The 9,638-nt window shown below is 56.9% G+C and overlaps 2 protein-coding genes across 2 annotated transcripts in view; one reads left to right on the forward strand and one right to left on the reverse strand.

The window, feature by feature from the left end:
• Window positions 1–6,301, reverse strand: part of OGDH (oxoglutarate dehydrogenase) — a 31,275-nt gene extending 24,974 nt beyond the window's left edge. Inside the window, 2 exon segments of the mRNA XM_050337361.1 lie at window positions 2,660–2,908; window positions 6,228–6,301. Coding sequence (XP_050193318.1) covers window positions 2,660–2,881 — 222 coding nt within the window. The 5' untranslated portion in view covers window positions 2,882–2,908; window positions 6,228–6,301.
• Window positions 6,302–6,538: 237 nt separating this feature from the next.
• On the forward strand, window positions 6,539–9,119 carry LOC126651458 (interleukin-1 receptor antagonist protein-like). Its single transcript, XM_050337365.1, has 7 exons — window positions 6,539–6,668; window positions 7,430–7,592; window positions 7,679–7,727; window positions 7,805–7,994; window positions 8,101–8,271; window positions 8,381–8,526; window positions 8,613–9,119. The coding sequence occupies exons 2-7, from the start codon at window positions 7,552–7,554 to the stop codon at window positions 8,823–8,825; spliced, it is 810 nt and encodes a 269-aa protein (XP_050193322.1). The 5' UTR covers window positions 6,539–6,668; window positions 7,430–7,551; the 3' UTR covers window positions 8,826–9,119.
• The last annotated feature ends 519 nt before the right edge of the window (window positions 9,120–9,638 follow it).

Genomic DNA, 9,638 nt, shown 5'->3' on the forward strand with positions numbered 1-9,638 from the left:
TTAAGCAAGCACTGAAGCTTGTTCTGCAGTTTAAACCCCTGGTGTCTGCACAGAGGAAGTGGATTCACCATGCTCTGCTGGGACTATCATGTCAGCTGAAAGCCTCAGAGGTTTTTGGTGACAACAGCAAAGACACTCCAGCTCTTCCCAGCTGAAGGGATCCCTCCCCAGCAGGATGCAGCATGGTAAGCAGCAGCTGGTCTCTGCTCTGTGCAGGGACAGATAAGGCTCAGTTGGGTCCCTGTGACAGCCTGGCTCCTTCCAAGAACTCCACCCTGGGATCTGACCCTGCATCTGGCAGGATGGAGGCCAACACTTATCAGGGACAGGGGGGGCACATGTCTCCCGGGAGGGGACACGGGTTGATGGGCACTGTGAGCAAGCAAAACCAGAGACAAGCCCAGCCCAAGCACAGCAGCTCAGCAACCCAGCAGGGATGGAGAAGCCATGAAGAAGTGCAGAGAGGACAAAGTACAGAGAGGAGCTGGGAAGAGACCTTGGTAAAGGGGTCACTGGAATGAGGTGGGGGGGTGGCTACCCAAGAGACAAGTCCAGAATGAGGCCAAGTGTACCAGGAAGCAACAGCAAAGTCCACACCGATTCAGGTATCAACCCCACCAGAAGTTTTGGGACTGGAGCTGGATTTCATAGGACCACAGAAGGATTTAGGTAGGAAGGGACACTCAAAAGATCATCTAGTCCCATCTCGCTGCTCCAATCCCTTTCTGCCAAGCAGGACTCCAGCTTGGTTTTGTTGGAAAAGCAGTCCCTAAGACTTTTTTTTTCCATCACAAGTCTCAGATTTGCTTCCTGGCATTTTATTTCACATGCTGATTTTCCTGCTGTCACAAACCAGTCCCAGCCATGCTGGAGAAAAAATCCTATCTTAATTCCTGCACTGCTCTGGAAGTACAGTACTACACTGGAAGCAATTCTAGGGATGTTGATTTCCAGGGTTCAGTCACCTGGAAATCAAACACTTGCAAATTCTTCACCACAAACACTGGACTGGGGGCCTGGAGAGGCAGTGAGAGCTCCACTCTTTGTAGGGACTCAAAACCTGACTGCACGAGGCCCAGAGTGACCTGGCCTAAACATGACACTGGATGTCACCTGCAACACAGAGGCCACCTCCAAGCTGGATCCTGGGGCAGAGGCTCCTTCCAAATTAAATTCTCCTCCAACTTCCTCAACCGTGTGCACATGCCCTGCCTACCTACAGATGGGCTGATGAGGATAATCAGCCACATTTACAAGAAGACCAAAAGGAAACCAGAGGTCTGGCCTTGGGACCCAAACTCTCTTCCCAGCCAGCTGTCCTGGTCAGTCCTGATGTTTACTTGAACATCTGCTCAGAGTGACTTCTGAGTGTGGGTCTAGAATCACAGTGTTGGTATCACACCATGACGACTCTGACAAAGACACGGTCATGCCTGTCACTGGAACAAGGTGGTGTAACCCTCACTTGTTTTTAAATCAGCCTACAGCATATAAGTTCAATATCCCAACCCTGAAGGAGGGGTTACACCATGTGCTTGGGCAGCCTTTAAGTCACTATGTGGCAAAGGGCACAACCCAAATGAAGATGTTTTGTGATTTCTGAGTCTTTACTGTTTGGCTCAGCCACCCATTTGCCTCCAAAGAAGCCTAAAGTCAACATTTTTTGTGAAAATCCAGCTTTTATGCTACCTTAAGACCTTCTCGGCACCTGCATTCTGAAGGTGAGACCAGTGCCACTGAAAACACATCAACGCTGCTGCAAGTGCTGGAGTGTGGGATTCCTTATACCCCACTGCTCATTGACCCATTGCATGCTGGTCTGCACGTGGCTCACGTGTTACTGAGCAAAGAAAATCCTTGCTCTACACCAGGACGTGTTCAAAACAGTTCAAAAAAAGCCCTGGGTAATGCTGAGACTTAGTCACTGCAGGAACATTTTCCTTGTGACACACTGGGGATGGGGAACAGTGCTATCAGGTTTCAGAACCCCTCTTCCCAGCTGAGCCCTCATCCGATGGGCTCAGCCTTGCTGGACTAGCTTTAGGGATTCAGATTAGGACAGGCCTCTGCACATAATGCCCATGGCTGGGTTGTTTTCCCAGTTTTAAGTTCAGGAGCAGCTGTGGGAATCCCTCTGGCCAGCAGACCCTGTCCTCCTCCCCAGGCTGTAGATCAGAGGCCTGGCTTTACGCACACCAGCTCAAGGTCAAGCTTAGCTACAGCACATCTGCCCCAACACTGAACACCACCCGCGCCTGACGCAAAAGGAAACCAGTCAGGATGTGGAGAACACCCTCCCTGCCCCGCTTCCGTATTCTCCACTCTGGAATAAACCCTCTCGTGAGCCATCAGAGACGGAAAAAATACAGCTTCAGGAGCTTATTATGGGTGGATTCCCAGGAGAAGGCATTCCTCGTATCCGCTTGTGATCCAGGATGCTGCCCGTGTCCCAGGCCGACGGTGTTCCCTCTCGAACAGAAAAGCTCCTCTTGGTTCTTGCTCAAGGAATCACTGCCGTTTCTTTGGGGCAAGGAGAGGCAGGACTGTCCACAAACATCTGGCCCCTGTGGCTGAATTCGGTCCTCCTCGGGAGGCAGGCACTTACCTGCACCACCGCTCAGACACACAGAGAAGCCATCCTGGCAAGGTTGCTCCTTACCTTATGTACACTTTTGGGATTTTCCAGCCAAGCATAATACATTTCCTCCACATAGTTTGAACTAGTCCCACTCAGAAACGGCTCGGCAGCCACCGGTGCACTGTAGCACCGGAGTTGTTGGAACGTCCTGGGTGCTGCCGGTTTGTGTTGGGAAATTGTCTTTACAGTCTGCGAGGCCGTCAAGGGCCTCAGCTTTGCTGCACAAGTCCTTAAGTTAAGCATATTTGTCCCGTTGCCTCACACAAGTTCCTGTTGGGCGGAAAGAGAACAGAAAAGTGGGTTAGGAATTACTGTAGGAGGGCACTGAGCAGACACTACCCCCCTCCACCCCAAGCACGGAGAACTGAGTTCAGGGTGTTTTCAGTTCGGATTCATCCCTCCATCCCATCCCATGGCCGGGTCCCTGATGGCTCAGAAACACAGCTTTTGATCAGGACGCTCGGCATGGCTGGATCTGCCCCCCCCATCCCCGGCAGCACGGCATTGTCACCTCCCCTGTCATGACAGTGAGAAATAGATTTGCTTGGCGGGTACCCAACTGCAGCCTCGAGCAAGCCACTGCGTATCAAAGCCACCCCCGTTTCTTGATTCAGTATCTTCGTACAAAACAACAGGGTTTTCTGGGGTGAAACAGCCCATAGTAACAACATAAGGTATTGGTTCCCCCACCACTTCTCTCTTTAGCTCCCTCCAGTATCATCTTTTGATGATATTCCAATAATAAATCCATAAAATATTCTTGGATTTTTTTTGTTTGTTTGTTTGTTTGTTTTTTAATTCTTCCCCTGAGAATCCTCTTTAAATCCCCTGTAACTCAGATCCCAGCAGGAGTGGGACACTTTGGCCTTTCAACCTCCCAGGTAGAGGGAAGTTGTAGGATTTTCAAGAAAAGCACCTTTGAGCACTGAAGGGCACTTCAAAAGAATGTGTTACTAGCTGGATTTTAACACTTAACATCACATTTTCCCTCACATCTGCTGGAACCTCATGGGGTGTGTGTCCCCAGGGCAGCATACGTCACAGGGGTACAACCTCATCACCCAGCGTGGGAGCTTCTTCCATCACTCTCCCTCCCAGGTAGAAGGTCTGGGCTTCAATTTCTGTGACCATTCTGCTTGGCTGAGGTTTTCTTGATGGTTTGTTGTGACATGCATCAGGATAAAGTTGGGAAGAAACTGTTTACAGGGAAGACCTCTTGCAAAATAGGGGTACAGTGGTGCAAAGCACTTAGGAAGTGGGCTCCAGGACAGACTGCTTCTTCTCAAAAGCCCAGACCCAAGAATGCCAAGGAAGCTGAAAGACCTAGACAACCCAAAAAAGTGACCTGGAGCAGGTATGGAACCTCTCAAAGGTCCCACCTTGCAGCTCTGGGTGGGGAATGGACAGGGAAACTTGGGGTTAGCCAGAGGGTTGCCCACAGGGTCAGCATGGGGTTAGACACATCTGACCGACAACTGCAGCCCAAGAGAAAGTGCTGGAGCAGGATCATCTTGGCATTTGGAGCAGCTCTTCTTGGAGCTGCCCTTTCCACCCAGCTCCTCCCTCAAGACGCAGGACCCGGGGCTGGAGGTGACCCAGCTGGCTTGTTTCCATATCCCCGACCAGTTTAACAAGCCCAATGTCAAAGCAGTTATCACACATTCACCAGATTAAAATGAAGTTTCACAAGAGACTGAAAAAAACAACACACCTTCACGGCCAGCATTTTTTCAGCCAGCCTTCCAGGTTTGCTCGGCTGAATCTAGTCCTGGCTGCTTGGCACAGCACTGGCTGCACCTCCCATCACAAACCACAAGGGTCTTGTTCAAAGAGCAAGAGGAAGACATGGTGTCACTCAAATTCAGCCAGTGTTTGACAGATTAACCCAAGGGAAAAAGGGAACCACTCGTCCTTCTCACCCTGCCAAGAAAGGCTGAGAGGTGTGGGACAGTAAGTGCGGCACCACTGGGAGTTCCTTCAGATCACCCTCCCTCAGGTTTACACAGCAAAACACACAGAGGTATTTGAAAGACTCAGAAAGTTGAGGGTGTCCAGCCAGGAGAAGAGAAGACTCTGGGGAGACCTTAGAGCCCCTTCCAGTGCCTAAAGGGGCTCCAAGAGAGCTGGGGAGGGACTTTAGACAAGGGTCTGGAGTGACAGGACAGAGGGGAATGGCTTCCCACTTCCAGAGGGCAGGGTTAGGTGGGATACTGGGAAGGAATTCTTCCCTGTGAGGGTGGGCAGGCCCTGGCACAGGTTGCCCAGAGAAGCTGTGGTTGCCCCATCCCTGGAAGTGTCCAAGGCCAGGTTGGACAGGGCTTGGAGCAACCTGGGCTGGTGGAAGGTGTCCCTGCCCGTGGCAGGGGGGTGGAATTGGATGGTCTTTAAGGTGCCTTCCCACTCAAAGCATTCCATGATTCCGTGATATTTCAGAGAGCCAACTGAATCAGGTGCCACAGGACTGGCACACACACAACACAGAAAAAACTTTAGGATGGAAGCAGCAGCAGAAACTCGTTTGGTGTCCAGTTCTGGTGCTGCCACTCAGCAGCATTCTGTGACCTCTCTGGAAAACAGGGAAGTTAATGCTAGAGCATTTGACCCAAAATGAGCAGAACCAGCTGCTATTTGAGGGCCTCTTGCAGGAAATGCTGGCTGGGAGCCCAGCAGGAGACAGGGCAAGCTCGGAGCAGAGATGATTCCTGATTCCGAGCTGGATCAAAATAGAGCACAACAACCAGAAGCAAAGGGAAAAAAACCCCAAGTCTGAGATAAGGGATATCGGGGTCACTCAGGAATACAAAGGTCACACACAAAGTGACGGCTGAGGAAGCTGCAGGGGGGCAGTCAGTCTCAGCCCAAACCTCACCAAAAGGTCAAACCCCAGGAATACCCATAACAGATGATGGCCCAGAGCGTGCCAATAAGCAGATTAAGGTGCTAAATTTGACCCCCGGCAGCAGGGATGGGGACGCCAGCACAGACGAGGGATAGCTGGGAATGGCTTGGGACTAGCGAATACTTTTTGGGTGTAAAACAACACAAATTCCGCTCTCCAGGAAGCCGGGGGTCCAGGGCTAGCGGCTGCAGCCGCAGCTGCTCCAGCAGTGGGCACCCCGGGGCGGGCGGGGGCCGGCGCGTACGCTGTGCGGAGGCTGCACGGCCGGCCCGGCCCAGCAGAGCCCCGGGAGGCGCAGCGGGCCCAGCCGGGCGGGCCAAGCCGACCCCGCGGGGGCCCCGCGTGCGCCGAGCGCGGGAAGGGCCGCGCGACCCCCGCCCCGCCCCGCCCCGCCAATCACCGCCCGCCGCCACCGCCCGGGCCCGCCTACGCCCCACGCCCGCCAATCACCGCCCGCTCCTCGCCGCCTATGGGCGCGGCGCGGGCCGCCGAGCCGCCTTCCTATTGGCCACCGGGCTGTCCGTCTCGGGGCAGTGCCGCCCCTCCCCCCCCAACAGACGCCCGGGCGGCACCGCCAAGGACACCGGGGCGCGGCCCCCTCGCCCCGCGCGCCCCCGCCCCGCTCCGGCCCCGGTGACCGCCCGGCCCACCCCGCTCGGCCCCGCCGCCCGGCCCCGCCGCAGGACCCACCGGCGCGTTTGTCCGCCCTGCTCGCGGCCCCAGCTGTGACAGCGGCCCCGACCACTGGACCCGCCCCGCCCCGCCCGTGCGTCACAGCGTGGCCACGCCCCCGTCTGGCCACGCCCTCCGCCTCGTCCCAACGCGCCTGCGCGGCACGCGGGATGACACCCCCCCTCCCCCCCCCGGTGGGGCGGGGCTCGGGGACCGCGGGGGGCAGGCGGGGACACGCACCGGGACCGCGGCCCTCGGACCCCACCGCGCCCTCAGCATCCCACCTGCGGCCTGCGTGCCCCTGCCAGGGCCTGCGGAGCTCCACCGTGGCGTGGAGGACCCCTCACCTTGGAGACCTCAGGCCTTTGGGGTCACCCCAGCGCGGGTGACAGCCAGTGGGGGCTCAGGGGGTCAGAGGAGGTGCCGTGGGAACTTTGGGGTTCCGGCGGTTTCCTGCCGGTGAGTCATGGTGGCACCAGAAGCAGGGTGGCACTTTGGGGAAGTGAAACATGTGCCAGGAAAACACCCTGGCAGCCCGCAGTCGTGTAAGCCTGGCCACGCACATCCCCGGCCCTGCCAGTGTGGCGCAACCTCCGGCACGCCGGAGGGACGTGGGGATGAGGAATGTCCCCAGAGGCCACGTCCCTGATGGCTGTGTCCCAAGGGTGGCACGGGTGGACACAAGGGACCAGGGGACAGCAGAGCCCTGCGTCCACTCGTATTGGGGCAGTGGGGACAGAGGAGGGGGGACAGAGGGAGCACAGCTGGCTGCAGTGCAGGGCTCTGCGCAGCAAAGGAGGAAGCCGTGGGGAAATGGTGGAGTGGCAGCATTTGCCCCACAGCCCTTTCTGGGGTGGCTGCAGGGCCCTGGCAAGGGTGGGTGTCATCACAGCCCTGCTGGGTGGGGCTGGGACTGGGGCTGGTACGCGGTCACTGGTCCCACACATCAACCCCAAACATCCCCTCTGCCTCCTGCCCCGCACACTGGCCTTGGAGCATCCTCAGTGCTCTGCCCCACACCCCAACTCCAAAGCATCCCCCCACTCTGCCCCACACTCCAGTCCTGGAGCATCCCCTGCTCTCCCCCGCTCTCAGCCTCCACAGTGCACTGCTTGGGGGCAGCCAGCCCCCACAGCTCTGCCAGTCTAGAAGGAGGAACTGGGCAAAACCGGGCATTGCGAAAGCTGGAAATCCCGCTCTGACGGCGCTTCCTTCCACAGGCTCTTGAAAACCGGCCGTGCTAGAGCTGGGCTCAGAGAGCAGCACAGGCAGGAGCCAAGAGCCATAACTCTTGCCGGGTACCCTCAGGTCTCTGCCCAGGACTCTGCAGTCGGTGGCGGCGATGGCGTTCGTCCCTGATTTGGACACCCTGGAGAACAGCAGGTGAGCGTGGCCGTCCCAAGAGATGACTTTGGGGACACGATCCTGCACTGGTGGCCCTGACTTCACCATCTCCCTTTGCCTTTCAGCCTAAATGAGGAGATGTTTTATGGCCCCGACTGCCTCTGCCCACAGAAGGTAACACTGGGGCGGTGGGAGTGGTGAGATCTGTGTGGTGGGGAAGCCTGGCACTCACCCCTCTCTTTTCTCCCCAGAAACCCCGCCTGGATTTGGAGGTGACATCACCCAGGGTGGGCATCCAAGTGACAGTGACCAAGGGACATCCTGCCAGGACCTTTCGCCGGGCTGCTGTCCTGGTGGCTGCTGTGACCAAGCTCCTAAAGCAGCCAGTGCACAAGGACTTTGCTGACAGTGACCTTGGCAGCTTTTTGGATGATCTTTTCGGTATGGGGGTGATGTCAGGGGTGTCACCCCAGCCAGGGTGTGCTCTTGGGGAATGCACTTGGACCTGGAAGCATCAGCATCCCTCTGACTGTCTCCCTCCCCACAGAGCCCATCTCCTTCCAGCACGTAACGGGCAGTTATGCCGGGGCTCCCGTCTTCCGCTACACCCGCTCCCAGTCCTTTGACATCCTGGACATCGACCACAAGTGTTTCGTGCTGGAGTCACCAACCCAGCTGGTGGCCCTGCACCTGCAGGGACCCTCTGTGGGACGGAAAGGTGAGGGGACACAGTCCCATCCCAGTGTCCCTGCCCCCGACCCCAGGACCACCTGGGAGCCACCCGACAGCAGTGGGATTACCCATTAACCCATCCCTTCTCTCTGCAGTGAAGCTCAACATCGCTCTGTACCGTCCCCGGTCCTCGCAGGGCAGCCCAGGGCCTGGGCGGGTGCCGGTGGCGTTGGGTATCAAGGGTTACCAGCTCTACATGTCATGTGTGATGAGTGGCACCAAGCCCGTGCTGCAGCTGGAGGTGAGCGTGGGGCCCTGCCAGTCCATCCTTCATGGGGCTGGGGGCTCCATTCCTCCCTGACCCCTGTTTCACCCCGTTGGCTGTAGGAAGCTGATGTCAGGAGGGACATCGAGACCGTGGAGCTGACCCGCTTCATCTTCTACCGCCTGGACAGCCCAGCCGAGGGCACCACCCGCTTTGAGTCAGCCGCCTTCCCCGGCTGGTTCATCTGCACGTCCCTGCAGCCCCGCCAGCCCGTGGGTATCACCGACGCTCCTGACCAGGTGAACATCGCTACCTACGAGCTGAGCGGGCGCTGAAGACCCCGCACCAACCCAACCGGCAGTCACCGGTTTTCAGGCTGTATGTACCGAGTACAACCCCCTGGGATGGGACCCCTCTTTCCATCTACTTCAGGTGACATAGTAGCTCTGGGCCCCATGGGCTCAAGGCACCCCAATCTTTATTTATTTACTTATTGTGTCTGACCAGTGCTTTTATATTTATTTATTGTGCTCTCTTATTTATTTTTCCTTTTAACTTGTATGTGTTTTATTGTTATCTGGAACACTGATGTTTGTAGAGATGGAAGTGCTAATAAAAGGTTTCCCAGGGATGAATTGCTCAGCTCATTACTCTCATGGGGATTACAGACGGGAAAATCCCATGCTTTGGCTGCTTTTGGGCACTCTCCAAGCCTGGGAGAAAGCCCAGGGGGTAGGGGGCAACCCCACAGGCCGGGGACCACCTTGATTTGGCCAGACCCATGCAGGACCCTCCACCTCCTTGTCCCCATGCCCACCCCACAGCTGGGGAGTGACTGGGGTGGGCATCCTACAGGTGGAGGTGACACACAAACCCTGGCAGCCACCCTGGGCTGTCACCTCTGCTCCAGCTGCTGCCACTACCCCAGCTCACCGCAAATCCCAGCAGCCACCTGGGGCTGTCACTTCTGCCCCAGCCACGGCTACCACCCTCACCACTGAGGCATGGCACGCTTGGCCACAGTGCAGCAGGACAGCAAGAGGTGTGGCGTGGCATGGCATGGCATGGTATGACATCGCATGGCATGGCATGGCATGGCATGGCATGGCATGGCCTGGCATGGCATGGGATGGTATGGTATGGTATGC

This window comes from Myiozetetes cayanensis, unplaced genomic scaffold (genome assembly GCF_022539395.1).
Source record: "Myiozetetes cayanensis isolate MyiCay16 unplaced genomic scaffold, myiCay2020 scf62, whole genome shotgun sequence".
In the NCBI taxonomy this organism is placed as follows: Eukaryota; Metazoa; Chordata; class Aves; order Passeriformes; family Tyrannidae; genus Myiozetetes; species Myiozetetes cayanensis.

What these genes read in the sequence shown, in the direction of transcription:
- LOC126651458 (XM_050337365.1), top strand. Translation starts at nt 7,552, where the DNA reads ATGGCGTTCGTCCCTGATTTGGACACCCTGGAGAACAGCAG. An exon ending in ACTGCCTCTGCCCACAGAAG is followed by an intron (nt 7,728 to 7,804) that starts GTAACACTGGGG and finishes TTTTCTCCCCAG; the next exon opens with AAACCCCGCCTGGATTTGGA. An exon ending in ACCCTCTGTGGGACGGAAAG is followed by an intron (nt 8,272 to 8,380) that starts GTGAGGGGACAC and finishes TTCTCTCTGCAG; the next exon opens with TGAAGCTCAACATCGCTCTG.